The 26,576-nt window shown below is 46.4% G+C and overlaps 1 protein-coding gene across 1 annotated transcript in view; it reads right to left on the reverse strand.

Moving 5' to 3' along the window:
* Window positions 1–5,038: 5,038 nt before the first annotated feature.
* The window catches only part of TESMIN (testis expressed metallothionein like protein), a 38,675-nt gene continuing 17,137 nt past the window's right edge, over window positions 5,039–26,576 (reverse strand). The window contains exons 7-10 of the mRNA XM_032413801.1: window positions 12,622–12,724; window positions 8,655–8,792; window positions 6,730–6,905; window positions 5,039–5,231 (exon numbers count right to left, since the gene is read on the reverse strand). Coding sequence (XP_032269692.1) covers window positions 5,039–5,231; window positions 6,730–6,905; window positions 8,655–8,792; window positions 12,622–12,724 — 610 coding nt within the window. The remainder of the gene's footprint in view (window positions 5,232–6,729; window positions 6,906–8,654; window positions 8,793–12,621; window positions 12,725–26,576) is intronic.

Genomic DNA, 26,576 nt, shown 5'->3' on the forward strand with positions numbered 1-26,576 from the left:
CTCTCTCTGTCAAATAAATAAGTAAAATCTTTAAAAAAAAAAAAAAAAAAAAAAAAGAACATCTACCAAAAAACCCTACAGCTAACATAATACTTAATAATAAGAAACCAAAAGCTTTCCTGCTAAGACCAGGAACAAAGCAAGGATGTCCCCTCTCATTGTTGGGGACATTGTAGTTGAAGTCCTAGCTAATGCAAGAAGACAAGGAACTAAAAAGGCATACAGATTGGGAAGGAAGAAATAAAACTCTTTGTTTGCAGATGACATGACTGTCTATGTAGGAAGCCAGAAAATCAACAATAATAACCCCTGGAACTAAAAAGCAATCATAGCAAGGTTGCAGGATACAAGGTGAATATACAAAAATTAATTGGTTTTACAGGTGCCTGGGTGGTTCAGTCGGATGGGTGATCAACTCTTGGTTTCAGTTCAGGTCATGACCTCAAGGTCGTGAGATTGAGCCCCAGGTCAGGCTCCACACTCACTGGGGAGTCTGCTCCTCCCCCCTGCTCTCTCTCTCTCAGATAATAAATCTTTTTTTAAAAAAAGTTAATTGCTTCCTGTATAACACCAATGAACAACTGAAGTTTGAAATTAAAAATATACCATTTATGTTAGCACCCCCAAAAATGAAATACATAGGTACAAATCTAACAAAATATGTACAAGATCTATATGGGGAAAACTACAAACTCTGATGATAGAAATCAAAGAAGAGCTAAGTAATTGGAGAAATATTCCATGTTCATGGATAAGAAGACTCAATATTTTCAAGATGTCCATTTTCAAGATGTCCAAACTTGATCTATAGAATCAATTCAATTCCAATTAAAATCTCTTAAAGTTATTTTGTGGGCATCCAAAAACAGATTCCAAAGTTTATATGGAGAAGCAAAAGACCTAGAATATCCAACACAATATTGAAGAAAAAGAACAAAGTTGAAGGGATGACAACTATCCGATTTTAAGACTTACCACAAAGCTATAATCAGGACAGTGTGGTATTGGCAAAAGAACAGACAAATAGATCAGTGGAATGGAACAGAGAGCCCAGAAATAGACCCACATAAATACTACTATAACTGATCTTTGACAAAGGAGCAAAGACAACACAATGGAGCAAAAATAGTTTTTTCAAGAAATGCTGCTGGAACAGCTGGACATACATATGCAAAAAAAAAAAGAGGAATCCAGACACAGAGCTTACACACTTCACAAAAATTAACTCAAAGTAGACTATCTACGCAAATATAAAATGCAACACTATAAAGCTCCTATAAGATAACATAGAAAATCTAGGTAACTTTGAGCATGGCAGTGACTTTTTAGATAAAACATCAAAGTCACGATCCATAAAAGAACAACTGATGAGCTGGACTTCATTAAAATTTAAGACTTCTGCTCTGCAAAAGCCACTATTGAGAGAATGAGAAGACAAGCCACTGACTGGGAGAAAGTATTTGCAAAATACATATCTGATAAAGGACTGTTATCCAAAATATACAAAGGATTCTTAAAATTCAGCAGTAGGAAAATGAACAACCCAATTAAAAGATGGGCAAAAGACCTGGACAGACACTTCACTAAAAAAGATACACAGAAGGCAAGCAAGCACATGAAAAGATGCTCCACATCATAGGTTATCAGGGAAGGGCCAAACTCCAGAACACCGACAGCACGATGCTGGTGTCCCATTTCACCTCTGCCCACCTGCACCCAGGGGCCTTTGTAGGGAGGCTCCCTTCCCCTCCAGTGGTTCTTCTTTTCCCCAAAGTGATTCCCTGGGGAACCATCTTTATAAGAAACTTCCATCTTCCATTCCCTAAACCAGGATTCTAGCCTAGCTCATAAGATAACTTGTCTGTTGTGGTTTTAAGCCGCATCACCATTGGAATTCGGTAGAACTTCAGATAATTAGTGTAGGGTTTTGTAAAGGGATGAAGAGCTTCAGAGCCAAGAGAAGGACTACAGACAGGTTCCTGCTGATGCTTTCCAGGCAACAGAAGGTTCTCTCTTCAGGATGTTTCATAGGTTCCCATGTTTTCTGTATTGTGTACAAGCTCATGGTTAACTGAGAAAACTTCAGCGCGTGTAACCTAGAAATATGTATTTGGTTTCTGCACTTGTTCCTGACGGAGCTCCTAAAACCCTTGTAATTTCTTGGCTGGAGTGTCTTTTGTTCTAATGAGGTGACTCTGGGTGGGCTCCTGGCTGGGGGCTGGTCACCAGAAAGACCCAGCCACATGATCCAGGGAGCGGAGAGGGGCTGGAGATTGAGTTGACACTTGATTGTGCCTGTGACACGACACCTCCACACACATCCTGACAATACAGGGTTGAGAGTCTCTGGGTTGGTGACCGCCACCTGCCAGGACGGTGGGGCCCCCGGCTTCCCAGGGACAGAGTGCACTCCCGAACCTTGCCCTGTGCACTTCTTCAGCCGGCTGTTCCTATTATCCTTTATAATAAATTGGTAATAGTAAGTAAAGTGTTTCCCTAAGTTCTGTGAGCAGTTACAGCAAATTCTCAGACCCAAAGCGGGGTCCTGGGAACCTCCAGTTGCAGCCAAGTCAGACAGAAGTGTGTGGGTTCACCTGGGGACCCAGTACTTGCAACTGGCCCCTGAGGTTGGGGGCAGTCTGGTGGGACTGAGCCCTTCACCTGGATAATCCGACACTAACTCCAGGCAGTTAGTGTCAGAATTGAATGGAGTAATAACAGGACACCCAGTTGGTGTCCAGAGAAATGGAGAATTGATTGGTGGAGGGGAAATGCCACATGTGTGGTGTCAAAGTGTTCGGAGGGGAGAAACAGCTTTCTTTCAGCATGTCATTTTGCTATGACTTTTTCTCAGATTCTTGAAAAGGCAAGGTTTAGGCTGAGCTGCATTTGGGGAAAAACAAAACCAACCCCCCCCCCGAAAACCCAACAGATAGTCTTGCAGTAAAGACATGCCATGTTTATTTTTATATAGTTTTAAAATGGCATTGGCTCTTTACCAGCAACAAAAGAGACAATTCTATATCTTTTTAGTCATCCTATGTAGCTGTCACCTCTGGTCATTACTCTGGCTTGATACACAGCTCTACTTTGCTTTCACTTCTCACACTGAATTTTCTAAAAACCTAAATTTTCTAAAAGTATGGGCTTACTAAATTCTTCCTGGCGAGAAACTCTCCAGGGGTCGTGCCCTTTCCCTAATTTCAGGTTTCAGCTCAGTATCCCTGGCTGCAGCCAGAGTCTCCTGGCCCCACACCGTAGGTCCCTCGTCCCACATGAACCTGGGTTCTGGGCAGCTCCTGGGTCAGGCCGGGTCCCCGACCCCAGGGCGGTTGCTCACCTTCCTCGCTGGCCAGGCCATTCTCCGGGCTCTGCAGGTGGGCCACACTGGTTTCAGGGCCTTTCAGGGCAGCTCTTGGCTCAGAATAGTTCTGGAGAACAGGGTTCCCTTTGCCCCCCTCCACGCCTGTGCCCCCCTCCACACCTGTGCCCCCCTCCACACCTGTGCCCTGCAGCTCCTGAGCCCCTGCAACGTGCCTGGGGTGCTTATGTGTGTGTAAAATGCACACTAGATTCCAAAGATTTGGTACATACAAAAGAATGCGAAATATCTCAATCATTTTTATTTTGATTACATGTTGAAATGACAGTAGATAAAGGATAATTAAAATAAATTTCACCTACTCCTTTCACTTTTTAAAACGTGGCTCCTAGAAAATTTTCAGTTACCTGTGTGTTCTGCAGACCATTGGCAGTACTCAGGAGAGACGCAGAGGGAAGGCCGCCCCCCAGGAGGGGGTCATGAAGCCCTGTTTCAGGCCCCTCCCAGCCCCAAGGGTGACGTGGACGGGGCTCCTCCGGCAGGTGCACATGGGACCAGAAGCGCCCCGGCAACGGGGCACCCAGCCTGGGCAGAGCCCACCACCACCCATGCTGGTCTCTGCCTCCGGCTTGCCACCACGTATCTCCATCCGAAGGAGCCAAAGGGGGATTGAAATGGTGAAGAATTAAGTATTTTTCTCCCCGTCCGTGGTTCCCCATCAGAACTTGCTGTTCCAAATACAGCTCTGAGAAACGCCCGCGGCCGCGGGGCTCCGTGCTGACCGCGCTGTGCTCGCAAGTGAGCTTTCTGAACGGGCTCTAAGGGGCCAAGGCTATTCATAAACCCAGAAACATGACGAATATGTTTTCAGTTACTAAGTTAATTACAACAATGGAAGACATTTAAAATTTTTAATCCTCTTTGCTTTTCCAATAGAACCAAAAGAGAGTCAACTTAATAACTAATCTTACCTGCTGGTTTCTGCAAACTAGTTATTTTAACCATATTTTAACAAACAATAATAATATTAGAACAATAATTAGGGAGAACTTAATTGGACAATAGAGCTTTTCCACATTCAAATGAAAACACATAAGAAACTAGATCATTTTCAGTCATAACCACGAGCTGGCTGCCTGTGTATCCCGGTGGCCCTGGGGGAGATGGAGAATTTGTGTGACTCTGGGAAAATGTCCACACTCAGGAGTTCCTCCAGGTATTCGGTACTTCTCTGGAGATTTTAAGTTGTACCCTAGCAGCCCAACTGGAGAATTTCTTTCAAAATCATTTTAGTGAAAAATCATATGGCTTTTTAGGCAGAGAAGCCTCCAGAGGAAAATTTCCAAGACAGGGTGAAGTCAGTGGGGATGGACTGTTATTTCTCCGAGCCCGCTCGCACCCTCCATCACTGTGCGTGTGTGCAGACGGTTCTCCCAGGGTCACAGGGCTCAACGCTCTCTCCCCAGGGCCAGACAGCAGCGGTTAGTTGTGCCCCGCACTTCCTTAAAAAGGGGGGTTGTGGTCGCCAAGACCCTCACCCGCTCTGAGTAAATCCCCGGCACCCTGATGCAGAGGGAAAGCCCGTCCTTAGGGACACAGCCGGTGATGCAGACCCGGCCTCGTGTTCCTCAAACAGCCTTTCTAGACTATAGATTTCTTTCCCTCAGAATATTGAAACAAAATCTACATGCATTCTGACTTCACTACACGGTAACTCTACTCAATTTTCAACCCTTTGGATTTAAACTCAATACGGAGAATCTGTGACAGGCACCTCCCGAATTCCTCCAGGATCATCTGCTCCGCCAAGCACTCCGAGCAGTGCTCCTTCTCGGCCTGTTCGCCCTGAGCCAGCAGGCAGGCGCAGGTGGCCTCCACCACCTCCCAGGAGATGCACGAGGAAGAGCGCCTGGCAGAAACAGAGCGGTTACAGCCCAGCGTCCTTGGCGCCACGTTTTAAATACCTTATAGATTCGAGGGGACGTCCTCGTCAGGGTATTTTGAAGAACGTCCCCAGTAAAATCTACTGTTATCTTCCTAATGTTGGAAATCCTGACAAGATGCAGCACTGCTTTTAGAAGCAACCCGTCTGCTTCTTGACCCCCTTCTCACGGCAGATTCTAAAGAGTCTCCAAAGTAGATCCACCGTACCATTCAGAGGCACCGGGGGCTGGGCAGGGGTAGCGGCAGGGATCTCAGATAAGACGAGGCCCTAGAGATGCACCATGCAGCCTGCTCCCAGCTCCGTGCAGAATGCGTGTGCTCAGGGAAGCCCCACGTCCCCCGGGGGCACCTGGAGCTCCAGGATGCCAACGGCTCTGAGGACCGCCCCCTTGGAGGATCACGGTCAGCACGGCCTCCCCTCCGAATGCCCGTTGGAGCCCTGAACGAGGTTTCGAAAGTCAGCAGTACCCTGTCGTACAAGACGGCCATGTCCCCACTGAGCTCAAGGGGCAAGCTTCGCTAGACAGCCACCCACACAGTGCTCAAACCGCAGAAATTTAGGAAAACCTCCTAAAGTACTGACAAGTGCTGGATGATGAAAACAGACATAGGAGTTGGGATTGGTTAAAATCTCTCTATGCAGACAACACACAATGACTTTTGTTGAAGATGAAGGAACAGGGCTGCCCTCAGGTCGAGTCCTGACATTTTGAGGCCAGACTCCAACATACGGAGCCTCCGTCACATTCGGTGGGACACACCGTGTCCCGAAACCGGGAGAGAACATCTTCGCTCAGACTTTCACGGACCATGAAGCCGTGTTTGGTCAATTTTTACTGATAAAGACCTCGGCAGCTCACAGTGATGAGTACTTCTGATGTCTCTGACCAAATAAGCATGAACTTGGCTTTTCAAAAGCATATGAATACATGATATCTGGTACTCTATCATGATATCACCCATGACATCGAATTGAAAGGCATTTTTTTTAAATGGATAAATCTAGTCCAATATAGAGTAAAATCATCACTCAACCTTTGAGATTATAACATGGCCTCAACATAGTTCAATGGGATGATATCCACCTAGTGTGAGATCCACCACCCCTTTAGGAAGGAGCGCAGTAGGCAGGCTGTCACCTCACATGGTAAGCAGTGGGTCAGGTACCCGCAGTCTAGAGATCATGCCCTCGCTGCCTGTCGGCGATCCCTGCGGGGCCCTCTGCTTGCACAGAACGCGGGTAACTCTGTCCATGAGGACAGACCGGACAGAGCGGTCTCGGCGGTGGGCGCCCTGCGGAAGCACAGGGTGGGGTCTCGGGCTGGTCCAGCAGGGGAACTGTCACCCCCTCCCCATCCCTCGCACCCCCTCATAGACACACACACTTTCTTTCCAGCGTATAAACTAACTCTCCTCAAATTAACCTGTTTCCCCTCTTCGGAGGGCTGGTTCACAGTACCTACCTATCTTGTCTGAATTTTGGTAGTCCTGAGAATTTAGTTGGTGACAAATGATGGTTGCCTTCAAACCCTCCAATTTCCATGTAGTTGGGCATGTTCATTAGGGTTTTCCGTTCTGGGCTTTCTTCATAATTTTTGCAACCAATGCATTTGCAAATAGAAGAACACATAATTTTGGCCTGGTAACATAAAATGCTTCAATAAAATTAGACTGCCCTATAATTCATCAAAAAACAACACATTCTATTTGGACCTTATCTAACTCTTTGCACGTGTGTGTGTGTGTGTGTGTGTGTGATCTGCAATTTTCACACAAACCCGGGGAGGGGTTTCGAAGACTGGCGTGTGAGTGCGGGTGTGAGTCCCGAGCAGAGAGAGGGGGTCGGAGCGCTGGCCCTGACTAGAGCGTGGGTCCTAGAGCCCTAGCCCGCAGCTCTCAGCTCACCCCCCTGACAGCGCTTCGCAGATACTGTGTTTTCGTACATGGGGGGTTTGTGGCCACCCTGCGTCCAACAAGCCCGTCGACACAGGTTTTCCAACGGCCTTTGCTCACTTCGTGTCTCTGTCTCATTTTGGTAGTGCTCTCAATATTTCAAACTTTTCATGATTCTCATGTTTGCTCCGGCGAGCTGTGCCCAGTGACGGTGGCTAAGAGCTCAGAGGAAGAGCAGCATTTTTAACAAAGGTGCGTGCGTTGTGTTTTGGACTTCACGCGCTGCACCCCGTCATGCGGTAAGAGCATGCCTGCACCGGCCCGGCCCGAGCGCGGTATTTGCTTTATTGCGGGGCTCTGGAACCGAGCCCGCAGCCCTCCCAGGCGGGCCTGTGTCCTGCTGCCTCCACTGTTGCGGGGGACGGGCGGCTGGGGGGGTCTGAAACCCAAGGGCCGGCCTTGCGTGGCTGTCCTGGGGAGCCCTTGCCGCCTGCTCGTGCGCGGACTCGACCTCTAGGCACAAGGCAGCCTGCCTGGCAAGCCGGGGCGCACCCCCTCGCTCACGCCGGCCGCGGGGGGCCGTCTGGAAGCTGGCCCTGCTGACAGCATGGCTCCCTCTTTGTCTCAGCTGCTGGGGGTGTCCCTCTGTTCTCTTCAGCTCAGAGATGCGCATCAAAGGGTATCTATTGTGTTTTACTCTGCCCCTCTGGGTGTTTTGAGCAAGAGGCTTTTCAGGATTTCTAGTCTGCTCTAGAGACTGCAGAACATGCGCACCTCACGTGGGCTGCCGCCTGGCAGAGGCTCAGCCCCCAGAAAGTGGGTGAAGAGCAGGCAGAGATGCTGTGAGAAACGGCTCCGCTGGGGGCGGGGGGGCACTCACTGCTTGAATTCCGTTATCTCTGCACTAGTTTTGACGGCGTTTTCAAAATCCCAGCTGGGGGATGGCTGGGCCTGCTTACTCAGAGCTTCCAACGTGTGTCCCCGGAATCACAAGGACTCTTCTCAAGCCTGACCCTCTGGGACAACCTTTTACAAATAAAATTCACAGGTACCCCCCAAAGACCGCAAGCAAACCAAAGGAGGGCCTTTCAAGGAAGGGTTTCCCGGCTGCTTCACTGCTGGGGCCTGCGGGCTCTTTGCTCTCTCCCTCCCTCCCTGCAACACCAAGAAAGGAGCGGGAAGATGAAGGGAGAGAGCGAGCCCCTCCACTCGCTCCGTGAGTCAGTCCGGGAGAAAGAGGCGGACACCGAGGCCCAGGAACCACTCTGCCCCACGGTGTGCTCTGCCCAGCAGCCAAGGCCCGCGTCCGCCCTGGTCTCTGAGCACCAGCCTGGGGACAAGGCTTCGCACCCCTGGGAGCCCCCGACCTGCTGCCACAGGGCGGGCAGGGCCACGCGGCGGGAGCCTCTGCTGGGCGCTCCCGGCGGGCTCCCGAAGCGAAGGAGCCCCGGCTCAGGGGCCGCTCTCAGAGCCCAGGGCCCCGGGGGCGGCTCACCTCATAGCACTCGCAGTAGTTCTTGAGGCAGCCCGAGCGCCGGCAGTTACAGCCTTTGTTATGGCGAGGCCTCACGTCTCCCAACTTCCCTTTCCCGATTTTTGGTTGGAAAGCTTCTGGGTTTCTATCAAGACATGCCTAAGACAGAAAACACAAAACTCCGTCAAAATGTACTTTATTATGTAAAAATAATGTTCAGTGAATGGTATCTCACTTGCGTGCCGTGTTAATCCATCTGCTACTTTAGGAAGAGCCACAGGACACAACGGAATATTACGCAACCATCAAAAAGGGTGACATCTTACCATTTGCAATGACGTGGATGGAACTAAAGGGTCTCATGCTAAGAGAAATAAGTCAGTCAGAGAAAGACAATGATCATATGATCTCACTCATATGTGGAATTTAAGAAACAAAACAGGATCACAGAGGAAGGGAGGGAAAGATAAAACGAAATCAGAGAGGGAGACAAACCATAAAAGACTCTTCGCTCTAGGAAGCACACTGAGGGCTGCTGGACTGGATGGGGGTGGAGGGCTGGGGTAACTGGGTGACGGGCATCAAGGAGGGCAGGAGATGTGATGAGCACTGGGTGTTACAGGCAAGTGATGAGTCACTGAATTGTACCTCTGAAACCAATAATAAATTACATGGTAATTAATTGAATTTAAATAATAAAAAAGGAAGAGCCACATGAGGCGGTGTGTCCTTCCATAGTTAAGAAAGTGAGTCACCTTCTTGTTTCATTTTAATTCATTTACACCCTTAAAGGTATTGCTCTTTTTTTCCTGAGTTTCAAAGTCATACATATTTATTGTAAAATAACTGAATGTTAAAGATGCAAAGAAAATGATCATGTCCGTGTGGCCCTATTTCCTTTCCAGCATTTCTGTGCGCTTTTTCCTGGGACAGCTGGGGTCGTGGTGCTCTGCTGACAGCTGGCATGTGTTAAACACTGACCGTGCCCCACGCACCTTTCTGTGTGATCTAGGTGCGCTCTCTCCTTCAAGCCTCACAGCAGCCTTGGGGGGTGAATACCATTGTTGTTTCTGTCTCACAGATGAAGAAACCGAGGCCGAGAGGTGAAGTAATAAATGGCCAGTGATGGATACGACCCCCGGTCCCCGTGCTCACGCCCAGCCCAGAGGCTCAAGCACCGGGCCACGTCTTGCTCACGCAACACGCTCAGCTTTTTATCCTGGCTTGTTTAACTCTGTTTGCCTATCTTTCCACTATCTATCTAGACAGACAGATGCATACATATTTTTATTAGCAAAGAGATTCGATGCAATTTGAGCGACATGGAAGCGACAGAAGCACCTACACTCTGCTCTCCCCGCACAGGGAAACAGCTAGGGTCTGTGCCCAAGGCCACGAGAACTCCCATCGCTGCAGAAGGTCCTTCGGACAGCAGCGGCCTGGAGCGAGCCTGCCCTGTTTGCATGTTCTTATTCTCACGGAGCGTGAGGGACAGGGAGGGCACCACCCATGGGGGGGAGCGTGATGAATGGAGCATGCATGTGCCCTGGGGGGGATTACACCCCGTCAGGTTGGAGGGTAGTCCAGCCCCCAGAGGCTCCCCAGGACCCCTCCCCACCAACACGCCCCAGTGGGAACCACCGTGCTGGCCTCGACTGCTCCCACTGTTCTGGGCCCCTGCAGCATGCCCTGTGATGCCCGCTGCCTTCACCAGCACGGCGCCTGCGAGACTCAGCTGCGAGGAGCGCTCGGTGTCCCTGCTTTCTTCTTCACCGGTGTGTCGTATTCCACCATATGACAGAACTCTGCCCCTGACAGGCACTGGGTTCTTTCCAGGCTGGGGCCGCTGTGGGCATCTGCAGTGGACACGTACACTCATTTCTGTTGTTTCTGTTTTTAGGAATGAAACTGCTGGGTCACAGCACCTACAAAGGTTCAGCTTTAGAAACTATTGCCAGGGACGCCTGGGTGGCTCAGCTGGTTAAGCGTCTGCCTTCGGCTCGGGTCATGATCTCAGGGTCCTGGGATCGAGCCCCACATCGAGCTCCCTGCTCAGCGAGGAGCCTGCTTCTCCCTCTCCCACTCCCCCTGCTTGTGCTTTCTCTCTCTCTCCCTAATAAATAAATTTAAAAAAAGAAACTATTGCCAAACAATTTCCCCAAGTAGTTATACCAACTTATGTTCCTACCATCAATGCTTGAAAATTCCAACACTTTTAAATGAAAACTTTATATGCTTGTAATTGTAGACAATACCCTTTAACCCTAAAGAAAATCCTACGCTACTAATGTTTAGAGGCATTAAAATCTTATTCTGTCCCATGGATCTGGCTGTATCAAAATGGGTAAGATATTTTCAGGTGATTTATCTATAATTCAAGAGGGGAATTAAATTACTGTAGAAACAAAACAGACCGACCATGACACAGCCTGACGGTCTCAAGTTTATACACGTGAAGGCCCTTGGTTTCCTTTCGTAAACCAGGGGCACTAAATATGCCCCCAGAGCAGGCTAGCAGCCCCACGCCTACCCGTCCTCCCTCCTCTGATGATGTTTCACGCCTACAGGTAGGGGTGAAAAGTGCGAGCTCCTGCATGTAGCCTTTAGCAGGTGCGGGGCTGCCCGAGCTGCCGTTGGCCCCTTGAGGAAAGTCCAGATGCTCCCCTCACGTGTCATGGCTCAGAGCCTCCGCCCCATTCTCCGACCAGAGGACTTTCTACACCTCTCGGACGACACTCTACAAGCTCGGGCTTACCTGCTACACGATAGGACCCAAATCTCTAAACCACACGTCAAGACAAAGTGGACATTTGTACGTTGTTCAATGAGAACCTTCCAACAGTGCTGCAGCCCTGAAGCCATCCCACGTGGCGGAGAACGAAGATCTTTCTCTGGCTGCCACGCTCCTGACAGCTCTGGTCCACCTTCAGGAATCGAGTCCTACTCATCGTACACTCCTCAACACTCTGCATTTTCCCAATATTGAAATTGGTTGGGAGTCTCCAGAGATGGTTTTGTGAATATCTGAAGTATTTTTTTTTTAAAGATTTATTTATTTTTAGAGAGAGAGAGAAATGGGAATGCAAGCTGGTGCAGCCACTCTGGAAAACAGTATAGAGTTTCCTCAAAAAGTTGAAAATAGAGCTACCCTATGACCCAGCAATTGCACTACTGGGTATTTACCCCAAAGATACAAATGTAGTGATCCGAAGGGGCACCTGCACCCCAATGTTTATAGCAGCAATGTCCCCAATAGCCAAACTGTGGAAAGAGCCCAGATGTCCATCAACAGATGAATGGATAAAGAAGATATGGTGTATATATACAATGGAATATTACTCAGCCATCAGAAAGGATGAAATCTTGCCATTTGCAACGACGTGGATGGAACTAGAGGGTATTATGCTAAGCGAAATAAGTCAATCAGAGAAAGACATGTATCATATGATCTCACTGATACGTGGAATTTGAGAAACAAGACAGAGGATCATAGGGGAAGGGAGGAAAAAATGAAACAAAACGAAACCGGAGAGGGAGACAAACCATAAGAGACTCTTAAATCTTAGGAAACAAACTGAGGGTTGCTGGAGTGGAGAGGGGTGGGGGGGTGGGGTGGCTGGGTGATGGACACTGGGGAGGGTATATGTTGTGGTGAGTGCTGGGTGTCGTGTAAGACTGATGAATCACAGACCTGTACCCCTGAAACAAATAATTCATTATACGTTAATTTAAAAAAATGGAAGGAAAGCAAAAGAGAGAGAGAGAGAAAGCGTGAGCAGGGGGAGGGGCAGAGGGAGAGGGAGAACCTCAGGCAGACTCCCTGCTGAGCGCAGAGCCTGGCACGGGGCTCGATCTCACCACCCTGAGATCGTGAACTGAGCCGAAACCAAGAGTCAGATGCTTATCCGACTGAGCCACCCAGGCGCCCCATATCTCAAGCACCTTTAAACACTTTTAGAATGCATGTATTTAGTGAAAAAACTGTTACCTTAATGGCCTTGAACCGTTGGATTTCGTGATGCAGATTGTTACAACAATTATTACAATTGCAGTTGTTGCAAAAGTCCCCACTGGCAAAGCAATCACAGTACCTGTGAAGCATAACACAGCGTGTCAAAGGTGCGGGTGGCACAGTGAGCAGACGACAAGAGCACACACGCAGGAAGAGAGCCTGCCAGCATGCTGCAGTTCAGCACAACTTTTATCTAGATGATTCTGACTCCTTTTTTATGAAAACTAGAACACCTGGGATGATGCTCTCCAGTGACTAACAGAGGAGAGAGAAACCAGTTAAAATACTGTCCATTGCTCTCCATCACCTCCTGCCCCTCCGTGCCCACTGACACTCCCCCAGGAGCACCCCCAGTTGGCAGGCAGAAGCCATCTGCCATCACCGGTCCCAGTCCACCCACACAACCGAAGCGGAATTCTCTTCTTGGCCAGACCTTGACTATGAGTGAAAACGGATGGGGCCTGGACGCTGAACTTGGCTTGGGTTTGATCTTACTTCCACCCCCTGTCGACGTGTGGAGGAAGAGACGAATGGTGGAAGAAACACACGTACGAAATGACTGCTACCATACTCTCTTATAATAAAAGGGTTGTTTGTGAATTCGGATTCTACAGAACAGCTTTTAGCCGAACCTCTCCCTGAACGTGTCCACTGTGCCCTGGGATTCTGGAGGTCATAAAGGTATTACCTGGTGACAGAACGGGTTTTCCTTGAAGAACCGTCAGTGTTCCTGCTCTGGGGCCGTACGGCAGAGGCATTTAGAGGCCTGTGGCTTACGTGCTTTCAGCACGGGCAGGGGTAAGACACTGTCCTCAGCTCATGTAAAAATTCAGTATTGAGGCAAGGACTCCCAACATCTTCCCTACAACCTGCACCCCAGAGAGATGTTGGGAGTTCATCAGCCACTCCACAGCTCCTGTTTGGGACTGGAGAAGATGCTGTTCCCTCCTGAGAGCATGAGTCATTGAAGAGAGCTTCAAATCCAGGTTTGTGATATCAGCTCGGCCACCAGGCCCCCATGCTATCTGGTTATGTGTCAGCCAGCGTCTTGAGCTATAAAAAGGAAGTTGTGGCATCTAACCTACCAGTCTCAAGGGGTCGCCCAGGGGAGCTAGGGACATCACATGGATGTGTCTCCCATACAGTGCTGCGTGATGCCAAGAGGGCCCATGTCAGGCAACTGGATGTTTGTAGAAACCTTACTATTAGAGAATTCCTAAACATTATTCTTTTAATATTTATTGTTTTAATTCTTTTAAATAATATTGTAAAATGCATGTCGAGCCAAGAGGAAAGTAGAAGAGATTATCAGAGGTGAAGAGATTATCACAGAAGAAACTGTGAACCCAGAGGGGAGAGCTCTGTAGCCGCCAAGTGTCGTCCTGGGGCATCTGCCGGTCCCCAGTGACCCTGAGCCTGCTCATGCAGGAGACAGAAGACAAAGTCTGGGCTACCAAAGGTGGGAGTTGCACCAGAGACATCGCCCTTCCACCCACATAAAGCATGGATCCTTGAAAGACAACCTTCCCACAAATCTACTCCATAGAAGGAGTGGAGATACATCCCTCTCTGAAGCCCAGGGGAAATATGAGCATGTCTCCTAAGGCTTCCTGACCACTGGGGTGGACGGAAGCGGGAAGAGATGACAGAGGTTCGGAGGCTGGAAAGCAGAGGAGAGAGAGTTCTGGACAGCAGACTGAAGAACCCTGAACCTTGAGCCAGCAGGAGAGAGCGAGGAAGCGGCTCTAAAGACTTGGACTCAGTGGTCCCAGGCTGCTCTGGAGTGGAGGGCAGGAGGGTGGGATGAGAAGAGAATTGGTTGAAATTCTAATTAGGAGGGAGTGAGCCCCCAGGCTCCTCCCCTTTCCAGCACCCTCCTCCTTTCCACCAACCACTGTGGCAAGAGACTGAAATCACTCTCCAGGGCAAAACAATCGAGGGCGGGCGTACCACAATGAACCAAAGGAGGAGAGGTGAATGTTGAGACCCACAGGATTCTTCTACTTGGCCCCTAGAATCCTAGCATCACATTGGAAAAGCCTTCTCTGGAGACGCCGACCAGCTCAAGAGAGAATACAGAGAGAAAGAGTCCCACAGTGAGGTTTCCCAATAGATGGTTTAGTCATTACCACCAAGTCCCCAGGCAGCTTATGCCTCATTCTTAAATGTGAGTGGAGAGACAGCCAGAGATCCGCAGACATTTCAGGAAACCTTCTGACATGAAAGACAGAGGCTTAAAGAAACCGACTGTCCAGCGTAAGGAAACTAGTGGGAGTAGGGGTACCAACAGCCTTGGACAGATTAAGAAACAAGAAAATGATACTTAAAAAAACAGTATAAAAATGATGTTCTGGAAAATAAAAAAGTAATCACAGAGAGGATTATCTTAACAGAAGATGTGAAAACTAGGACCCCTGTCCCCCCCAAAAAGGGAAATAAAAACAATAGGGGAAAGAAAAACATAGGATTCATTTCCTAAGTCCAAAATTTACGTAATTAGAGGTCTAGAAAGATAGAATTTTGAGAACAAAGGGCAGAAGATAATTTAAGAACATTTCTCGGAACTAACGGGCACTTGTTTGCAGAGTAAAAGGACTGCCAAGAGGTGAGAGTCCCAAAGCAAGACTTCACCGTCCAGTTTCAGAGCCCAGGGAACAAAGAGAGGATCCTATGAGGCTCCAGAAAGAATAAAACAGGTTTCACACAAGGAGCAAGAGCAAGAATAATGTCAAAATTTCGATAGCAGCACTGGACACTAGAAGAAAATGAAGAAAACCTTCACAATTCTGAAGAAAAATTCAACATTTGAAGTTGAACTGAGATTGGAAATCCAACTATCCAATCCAAAATAATCGTCTAGGTGTGAGGACAGACTCTGGCATGTTTAGACCTGGGGGTTTTGGAAAGAAGATCTCCATGCACCCTCTCTCAGGATGCTCCCGGAGGATGTGCTGTACCAAGTGATACAGTGAGTTAGACGAAGGAGACAAACGGGATCCAGGAACCAGGGAATCAAACTTGAGAAGCAAGCAAAGGAAGCCCTTGGTGTGGTCGCAGAGGAAAAGTCCGAGGTCAGAGCTGTCGATGGGCCTGGAAGCCACACCGTCCAGAGTGGGGCAGGCGAATGGCTGTGAGAAAGGCTTCCTCCGACCACACAACGGAGTATGTAACAGGTCTGAGCATGATGGGAAGACAGCTATACACCCAGAGGGCAGTTTAGGGTTAAATTATTGTCGTGTACATAGAAAGCTAAGTACCAACTATTAACTCAAGGGAAAAGATGAAGATGTGCAGGAAAGGAAATTAATCAAGGTCCAGCAGTGAGTAGTGTTTTCCTAGTTGTGAAATATAAACACTTACTACTGATCTAACCACATATATCTGATGTCTGGGTGTCGGAAATGTGTGTGTGTGTGTGTGTGTGTGTGTGTGTGTGTGTGTGTGTAGGGAGGAAACAGAGCCAAACCCACATCTTCCATGGTACAAAAACAAGAGATTATGCCAAAACTGAAAAGCCAAAAAGTTAGCAAAGCAGGCATGTTATTTACATATGTGGAGACAAATATTAAAAGCTTCTGTTTAAAGAGCTGAAAATTTCTGGAGATCAGAAAATAAGGGACAATTGTCAGGGAACTACCATTCTTTGTCACAGGTCTTATATAATTCCTTGGCTTTTAAAACTGTATGTGTCGAGGTGCCTGGCTGGCTCAGTTGTTGGTGCATGTGACTCTTGACCTTGGGATTGTAAATTCGAGCCCCATGTTGGGTGTAGAAATTACTTAAAAATAGAATTTAAAAACTCTGTGTGTTATCTGGATAAGAATAAATTAAAAGTGAGAAAGGGTAAACTGAAAGATAAATTAGATCAAGGCACATCATAAAAAGACAAAGAGATTAAAAACACAGGAAAGAGGTTAAGAGGAACGGTGCATAGTTAGAGGGGGTAGCACGTGGCAGGTCAGCATTACAGGATAGAAGAGGAAAAGGGAAGAGGCTGTGGAATGAGGACACCTGTGAGTGTTCTAGAACTGCTCAAAGTTGTGGATCCTCTGACTTCAGAAATTTAAGCACCCCCCCAAAAAAGATAAACACAAAGAAAAAAGAAAGACAGAAGGAAATCTTAAAAGCCCCAGAGAGAAAAGACAGGTTATCTAGACTGACAGCTTACTTCTTGTTAGAAATGATGGGAAATAGCAAAAATTATATCTTCAAAGCTCTGAGAGGAAAACTGACAATCTAGAATTTTATACCCAAACTATGCTTATTCACCGAGGTCCAGGCTGGGCACATTTCTTCTCTTGTTCTACATACTTTGCTGATTGGTTTATTGATTAACTCTTGCCCCTCTGCTTTTTTAAATTTTACATTGAAGATTTTTAAATCTCTGTCACCAAACCTACTCTGTCTCCTACCCTAAAATGCAACCTACTCTGTCTCCTACCCTAAAATGCTCATTTGCTTCTTCCACCAACATCATGAAAGGATTATCTACATCTGCTGCTTATCCTTTCTCGTCACCCATCTACCCTCTATCCTACTGCACTCTGACCTTCTTCTCTGACCCACTGGCTCTCAAAGGCAACCAACAACCTCCTTACTGGAGATGCAAGGACCTCTTCACTGCACGTTTGTCTCAGCAGCTGTGACACTCTTATGTTCCACAACCACATTTCCAACTTCTGGTCAGACATTTCTACCTCCAACTCAGTGTGTCCGGCCTTAACTTGTGATCCTCTCCCGCCCACCACTAAGATAATCCCAAGGCCCTTTTGACAGTTACCTTTCTCTCTTTCCCCACGCCCAAGGAGTTATCAAGGCTACTGATTCTGGCTCAGAAATGTCTTTTTTTTTTTTTTTTAATTTTATCTTTATACAAGTAAATCACATTTGTTGAAGAAAAGTTTTTAGATATAAATAAGCAAAAAGGAAAAAACTACAATCACTCAGAATTCCACTCCCTAGAAATGTTCATTTGGTGAACATATTTCAGATTTTTTCTCTAAAACTATACATACTGAAATAAACATATGTTGTTTGATTACATATTACATACAAACAAAAACAAGATCATATTCTAAACATTGTTTCAGTATGTTTTTATTACTTATCAGTATCAGTAATCACTCTAACAACTTGTTTTTATTATCAATATTGCAAGTGTTTCCCACATACATAGATTTATATACCATTTCAGTGACTGCACGGTGTCCCCTTCTAAAGCAGCAACATAATTCAGTTAATAATTCTCTTCACATTGAACATTTAGATTATTTTATATATTTTGGAATGTAAACAATATTTCACCAGGGGCACTGGCCTCCTTTCTGTTCCTAGAACCCTGACCTTCCCTCTCTTGCCACAGGGCCTTTTCATGTGCTATTTCCTCTGCCTAGAACATTCTTAGCCACCCACTTTCAATCCACCTCCACCTGATTAACTCTCCTCATCCAAACACCCCTCCTTAGGGAAGCCTTCCCTGGCTTTCACACTTGGTCAACTCCCCCCGCACACACACACACCCACTACTACTCTTTTGCCACATTTTCCACATTTCCACTCTGACCTTTATGTATATGATTATTTTATTCATGTCCATCTCCCCCTTAGACTGTGAGTGCCAAGAAGGCAGGGACCATGACTATCTTGTTCATCTCAGTCTTTCTCATTCCTGAGATCACAGAAATTTAAAAATATTTGTGGAATGAATGAGTAAATGTATATGTCTGAAATATCTCTTAAGTCTCTGTTTTGTTCTTAATTGCCACCATCCCTGCCTTAGTTCAGGTCTTTCTCACTTCTTCTATACTCTTGTGATAGCCTCCTAACTAATCTCACTTTCAACTTCTTCCACTTTACCATCGGTGCTAATTTCCTAAAACATGTATCAGGCAAAAAGAAGCAAAGAAAAAAACTATAATCAGAAAACACAAAATAAAGTGGTATTGTGCATTCCTGGTGAGACTGTAAAACGGTATTGCCACTGTGGAAAACAGTATGGCAGTTCCTCAAAAAGTTAAAACACAGACTTACTATATGATCCAGCAATTCCTCTTCTGGGCATATCTACCCAAAAGAATAGAAAGCAGGGACTCAAAGAGATGCTTGTACACCAATGTTCGTAGCAACGTTATTCACAGGAGCCAAAAGGTGGAAACAACCCATATGTCCATTGCCAGATGAAGGGCTAAACAAAATGTGGTCCATACGTACAATGGCGTATTACTGGGCCTTAAAAAGGAAGGCAGTTTTGATACACGCTACAGCACAGATAACCCACGGGTGCTGGGTGAAAGATGCCGGACACGAAAGGACACATACTGTATGGTTTTACTTATATCAGGTCCCTAGAGCAGGCAAATTCAGCGACAGTAGAACAGAGGTTGCCAGGGCTTGGGGAGAGGGGCAAATAGTTACTTACGGGCTACAGAGTTTCCATCTGGGATGATGACAGAGTTCTGGAAATGGGTGGTGGTGATGGGTGCACAGCCTGGTGGATGCAATTAATGTCACTGAATTGTACATTTAAAAATGGTTACAATGGGGGGCGCCTGGGTGGCTCAGTCGTTGAGCGTCTGCCTTCGGCTCAGGCCATGATCCCAGGGTCCTGGGATCGAGCCCCGCATCGGGCTCCCTGCTCTGCAGGAAGCCTGCTTCTCCCTCTCCCACTCCCCCTTCTTGTGTTCTCTCTCTCACCGTCTCTCTCCCTCTGTCAAATAAATAAATAAAATCTTTTAAAAAAATTGGTTACAATGGTTAAGTTTTTTGTTATGTATATTTTACCACACACACACACAAAAACAAGCTGTACGAAGTATGTATGGAATGCTGCCATTTGACTAGAAAAAAAAGAACTTAAATTTTAAAACCTCAAAAAAATAAGGTGGTACAAATAAGTCCACATATATCAGTAATGACAAAAAGAATGCAAATGGATGAAAGGAGCCTATTAAAAGATGTGGATTATTAGATTTGCTTTTTTTAAATCCAGTTCTAGTCAGATTACAGAGGACACACCTAAAATAAACCCACCGCATAGAACGTGTGTGCAGAAAGGGAAGAGAGGGCGCAGGCCTGCTCACACCAACCAGAGAAAACATGGGGTCAACATAAACTTAAAAAACATGGGGGCAAGGAAAGAACTTAAGGCAAAAAGCAACAGGATACCCAGGTATATTTAACAGTTGATGGAAGCATTCACCAAAAAGATACAACAACCGTGGATTTGAATGCCCTTTACTAGACCCAATACATATCAACCAAAATGGAATTATAGGGGGAAAGTAGGCAAATCCACCAAGTGAGAGGTCTTAACATACTTTTATCAAAAACAGGTAAATCACACAACATCTAATGAACATTTAGCAGATTTAAGCACCAAAATTAACAAGCCTGACCTAATGCGTAGTAAATACATCCAACACATAGAGAATATATGTCTTTAAAGTTAATATATTTTAAAAAATCAATTGAACATTAAGTCATAAAGGAAGTCTTCATTAATTTCAAAGCATTGATACCATATAGACCACATTATCTAGCCACAGTGTAATCAAAGTAAAAAATTAACAATTAAAATGTAGTTTTAAACATATATCTACATACATATCTGGATACTGTGAAGCGTGCACCTGAACAACTCATGAGTGAAGAGAACATTACAAAGGCAATTTAAAAATATTTCAAGTGAATGACAACAAAAGCACCTCCTACCAACTCTTGTAGTTGCATTAAAAGCATTGCAGGGGGCTGCTCTAAAGTTTTAAAGGCATTTCCTAAAAAATAAAAAAGAAGCACTAGCAGAGAAAGCTAGCAAGACAGGAGAGTAAAATAAAACAGGTGTTGCAGGAGAAATAGTAAAGAGCAAAACTTAATGTACCTCTGAAATAGGAGCCAGAAATCTAAGCAAGAAAATCTAGAAAATCAAAAGTCGATGCCCTGAAAAGACTGAGAAAATAGACAAACTTCCCGTGGGAAGGATCGAGAAAAAGAAAAGGGACAAGCAACAACAGCAGAAACTTAAAAAAATGTACAAGGCTGTAACTACAGAGACAGAGACAATTTTTAAAACAACATAAGAATATATAAACAGGAATATACAAGTAGATTTAAAAACTTAGAGAATTCAACGATTTTCAAGAAAAATGCAAAATATCAACATGGAGTCCAGAATAAATAAAAACTTAGAAAAAGCTATAGCAATGAGAGAAAGTGACTGGGTAGCCTCTCCCCTTCTCCTACTCCAGCCCACAAATACACCCGGCCCTGATGGTTTTATGGGCAGAGGGTGATCACTCTTCAAAGAACAAACAAGGGCCACCCCACACAGACCTTCTCAGAGGCTTCACAGAAGAGGCTGGGGCGGGGGGAGGGAAGCCTGATAGTGCACTGTATTAGGCAATACAAAACACTGGTTTTGATACCACAACCAAATTTTAGACGTGTGAGAAAGGGAAATTGTAGATCTACCCCACTCCAGAAAAGATGCAAAGTCCTAGGCAGAATATCAGAAAACCAGAACCAGATGTTGCAGTGTTTACAACAAGGTAAAATCCTGATCAATTTGGGTTCAATCCCTAGGGTACAAGGGTGGATTAACAGTAGAAAATTTATTGTAATAGATCATAGTATAAGATTAAAAGAAGAAAACAGTGATCATTTCCATAAGTGCAGGAAACAGACTTTGATAGAATTCCCCATCATTTATAATAAGAATAAAACAGAATGCCAGTTTAGGAGCGGAAGCAAACGGAAGCAGAAGCAGCCCTTCGGCAGTAGCCACCTTCCCCGACTCCACAGCAGGAGCAATTCCAGCTGAGCACGTGGGTGGCTCCACTCAGGACGCCGTTCCCCAGCTTCCCACCTAGCTTGGTCTGAGCACAGGACGAGGTTCTGGCCGGCGGACCATGAGTGGAAGTGATTTGGGCAATTTCTGGTTATGCCTCGAAAGGTGAGAAGAGTGCCCGCACCCTCTGTTCTCTTCCTGGGTGGCTGGAATGAAGATGAGGGTGGCAGCTGGGGAGGCGCCCCCCCGGGTGGCAGAGCTGCTGACGGGGAGGCTGACACACTGAAGCCGAAGCCGCCACACAAGCCCTGGGATGACTGTAGTTCACAGTCTTTGTTCTACAGCATCTAAGCCCAGAATAGCTCTCAAAAACCTACGGCAAATATCTTATTTAGGGCAGGGCAAGGGAATGTTAGAAGTATTGCTAGGAAACCAGGAGCAAACGAGCTGGTGGCCCACATGGTAGAGGCTGTGGAAGAGACCCTCATAACACGATCAGGCAAGAAAAAGGAAAAGAGGATAAAGATGGGGAAAGATATCAATGGTCCTTATTCGCAGACAGGTTAAGTACAAAAGTGAAGGAAGTCCACAGACGAATCATTGTAACTGAGAAGTGGGATGGGTGCATGGAGCAGGATCGAGAGCCCAGAGCCAGACCCACACACAGACATCAAACCCTGACAGCCGACAGGAAACGCACTGCACATCACTGGGACTACATTTGTGTTTTGCAATAAACGGTGCCAGACAACTAGTTGTACATACGGGAAAAAAAATGAAATTAGATCCCTACCTAATGCTATTCATAAAAACCAATTCCAGGTACATTAAGGCTGCAAAGGAGAAAAGCAAACTTTAAAACTTTAGAACAAACTCTAACAGCACAACTATTTGGACTTGGGATATGGCTGGATTTCTTGAACAAAGACAAGTGACAATTTTGACTACATTAAATTTAAAACTTCTGTCCACCAGAAGTTCCTGCTCACTATAAGCCGTGTGTACTGAGCACCCAGTAGATACCAGATCTTGTGCACAGTCCTCATCTTCGCGAGAATTACAACTGTCCGTGCCCTTTGCTCGGGGTCAGAGTGCTGTCTGGGTTGAAAACGTATGTGTTGGGTCAGGACATACACCTTGGTCCCCAAGTGAACTCCCACTCCCTTTCTTACCACTTATGTGGACTTTCCCCTCTCTGCAAAATTGCTTTCCTCTCCGAAAAGGCCCAAACGGCTCTGTTCAAGTTGGCAGCTGCAGGAGAGCTTGCAAAGCACTGTCCTCTGTGGTCTCGGGCTCCCACACTCCACAGACTGGGTGGAGACAGACCTCAGGGTTCCAAGTCTCGAATGGCAGAAAGTCGGACTGCCGGCTGGCTGATGAATCAGTGTGGACGGTGATCGCTGAGAATACACTCCAAGTCCATGCTTTGTTACCACCACTGTACGCAGTCTATGTGTTCTTGTTCTAGGCATGTGTACTGTCCCCTTCCATTGTCTACTCCTACTGTTGCCTAGGAAACCACAGCCACCATGTGAGGTCTGGTGGCCCCTCTGTTGTCTGTGAAACAGCCCGAAGGAGCGTCACTCTGTTAAAGGTGCTGGCCTCGAGGCAGAGCTTCAGTGCTGGCAACATCTCAACGCTTTTGGGTAATCCTACTCTGCGACTTGACAAGAAGGTGAACATCCTGTCCAAGAATATACTCTGGACACAGACACACTGTATCCTAGAATTTTTAGAGTCTTAAAGGGTTTGAAAAGACTGATGATGACATGTATTCTAAACTTATTAATTCATTGGCCATCCTGACAAATTCTTTAAAACACTTTAAAACATTGGTATTAAATATTTAAAACCTTTTTAGATGCATATTTGGGCCTGTAAAATATTTAAGGAAACCCCTCCAAGGCCAAAAAATAAAAGAGAAATAAAAATTCAAAGGAGTGAGCTGAAGCTGAAGCCCGCAGCCGTCTTCGGGCGTCTGCTGATCCCAACAACCAGAGGCTTTGGTTTTAGCTGTTGCACGGAGGAGGCGGGGGGTGGGGCGGGTGACATAGGGATGGCAAACACTTTTAAGAACATGTAGAGTAGGCCAGCCATTGCTCTAAGTGCTTTACATACATCAGCCCAAAGCCTAGGACATGCCCAGGCAGGGGGTCAGCTCCAGGAGCTACGCTTCAGGCTGAACAGTGGAACGTCTATACCCGATGAATGAGCGCTCTTGGAAAACAGGTCCTGCAGAAGAAAAGGCAAGAAAATGCATCCATCTGGGCACTGGCTTGGGAGGAGGGGGCTCATTTGGGTTTGAGATCTGAACTCATACTGTGTGTCCTAAAAAAATGCCTTAGGAAAACTTTTAAGTTGTCCAAATTGGAACTGCCGCCAAGGCCAAGCAGAAGCACACACACTTTCTCTGTAGGAACGCACCCTCAGGTCAACCTCAGAATTCCCACATATAAAGTCCCAGCTATTATAATACAAAATACATGAGATAACAAACCATAACGAGTGAAAAATCAAGAGAAGAAAACACCAGAATCAGACAAGCAAAGACTTTAAATATTAGAATTATGAGCTATTGAATATGAATTAAATATTTAATATTTTTAAACATAAAAGAAGGAATCTAAGGTACAAGTAAGAAACAAGAGACTATACAAAATGATCACCCAGATTTGATCTTCTAGCCACAGGATTCTGGTTAATTAATTATAATTAATTAACCTGTCAAATCAGAGACAAAAGGCCATTTGAAAAACCAATATTAGAGACTGCCCAATCTATGATTAAAATCTTGATTTAGATTTGATTAGGGTAAAAACAATGTGGATAGGATAACTGCTCCCAACAAGTCCCACCCAGTATCTCAGCAAAAACTGAATCGGAATGGATATTTAAAAAACTTTGCTTGGATTTGCTGACAAACATACTTCAGAACTAATTAAAACTGTCCCGGAAAACATCCACGCTCGTAAAGCTGGTTCTTCCTCTAGGGAGTATGCTCATGACACAGGAAGGGACCTCTCTCCACTCCCTGAGAACACCCCTCCCTCCTCACTCTGCGAAGTTACTGCCCCGAGGTCTGGAATACCACACCTTATGTCACAGCCTATATAAAAAAATTCTGTTACAAAAGTGGCTTTTGCAATCAATGCTTTTATAAACTAATTATGAAGCAAATCATTGCTCACTGTATAAAAAAATGTATAAAAAATGTTAAGACAGTCCTACGTAGCTGCAGTGGAAAGATAGAAGGGAACTACATGAAAAATCTTAAAAATTTTTAAATAATAAATTTTCAATAAAAAAATTACAAAACACTTATCTACCTTTTTATTAATCTACATCAATACCATTTTAATTATATAGACTAATATTATCATTTAAAAATAACTCCCAACCTTTGCTGGCTAATGAAACCACAAGAAAAGGTTGAAGTCCACTATCTAAAGTTTCAAGGGTAACTGGGACAGGAACGAGCAAGGGTGGGGGAGCTCTGTCTGGAGGAGGGAGGGAGGCACACGGTTGCAGAGTGAAAACTCTCTCTACCACAGCGACAAGGCGGTAGACAATCGCCCCTGAAAGCCTGAAAACCGAAGTCAATAAAACAGTTCCTTCCGGGGAGGAATCCAGAGAATGGGAAGAGAGGGAGCAAGGTGTTATGACTTCCCATTGTAATCTGCTATAGTCATTGATTTTTACGCATGTGCATGTATCACTGCGATTTTCAAAAAATACAAGAATGTGTTTTTCTCTTCGTTGATGGCCAGTTAATAGTAGTCCCTCTTGACCTTTATCCTATCGATACTCTCAATACAGCAGGACAAATGTGCCCTAAGAAAACTATTACATCGCTTTAAGAGCATGACTTAGTTGTGGGGAGAAGAAGAGTAAAGACTACTGAAGGCTCTCCCGGGGGGTCAGGGCACGTGCTCATGGAGCAAGCGATGGACGGTCCACAACACCCGCTCCCTGCCGAAGCTCCCCAGCACGAGCCCCTGCGGCACAGGCAGGGACACCAGCAGTCTGCCACTGAGACACCTCGCGGCTGGCTCTGCCTGGGTGGGTGACTTTACCCGCTCCTTAGCCTCTCCAAAAACAATCTTTCCGGAGATCACTGGTTTCTCAGTGATTGACTGATGTCAACAAACCACGAGGGACTGATCGGGATGCCGCCTGTGAATTTCTGCTGGAGGTCACATCCCGTTCCAGTGCTCACAGTGCTCCAGGCCCCGGCTTCCCAGCGTGGAGCTACGGAGGAAGCTAGATCGCTGGCCAGACGGCGACGTGCGGAGCGTGGCATCGGAGGTGCGGGGTCCCGAAGTATGACATGAGGGCGGGATCCTCTTGTACCTGGCACGCGACACTTCTCTTGAGAAGGCGGTGCCCGTGTCCCTCAGAGACAGTGCCTCCTTTCTCGGGACAGCACGGGACACACTGCACCTCCTTTTCCTTGGTTCCAATGCTGACCGAGCCCACCTGGGCAGCCAGTTCTTTCTCTGGTGCGTCAGTCGCCCATTCATCTGGAAAGCTGTTCTAGGCAGGAAGCTATTTCTTTGGCCTTCCATTGTGGGGTCATCAATAAGTGAAACCCTTCTTGGCGCCCCACCTTACTTCCGAGTCCTTAGGGGTTACCTCCCTCCATCCCCAGTGATTGTCTACCCCTCGTTCTAGGCTTCCCGGGTCATTTGGTCTCCCCAGTACCCAAACAAGACTGCAGCTTGGCAGCCCCATTGGACAGGACCTGCTCCCCTCCTGGCTCTGTCCACCCTACACACCACCACCTTGTCCTCCACCGCATCGGACGTCTCCATCTGGGCGGGTCACACGGTCCAGGCTTTTCCCTCTGTTCTCCTTCCTCCTCACCCAGAGCTGCAGGTTAGTGGTCTCGTGGTGTGTCCAGCGTCCAGAGAGGTGTATGGCTCGCGTTCACAGACTAAACCACTGACAGCTCAAGTGTTTTCACACAGTCAACCCTAGATTTCAGCATTGCTTTTTTAACAAAATGGATTTGTCTTTTCAGTGAACCAAGTTTCTCGGACTTCTGGATTTGGACCCACTCGTGCACCCCTAAGTCCCTGTCCCTTCAGTGGGGCTCTCAGTGATTCAGCAGGAGCTCTGCAATGGAAAAACCACGTGGAGACAGTGTTAG

The sequence above is a fragment of the Phoca vitulina genome, unplaced genomic scaffold (assembly GCF_004348235.1).
Source record: "Phoca vitulina isolate PV1807 unplaced genomic scaffold, GSC_HSeal_1.0 scaffold16, whole genome shotgun sequence".
NCBI classification, from domain to species: domain Eukaryota; kingdom Metazoa; phylum Chordata; class Mammalia; order Carnivora; family Phocidae; genus Phoca; species Phoca vitulina.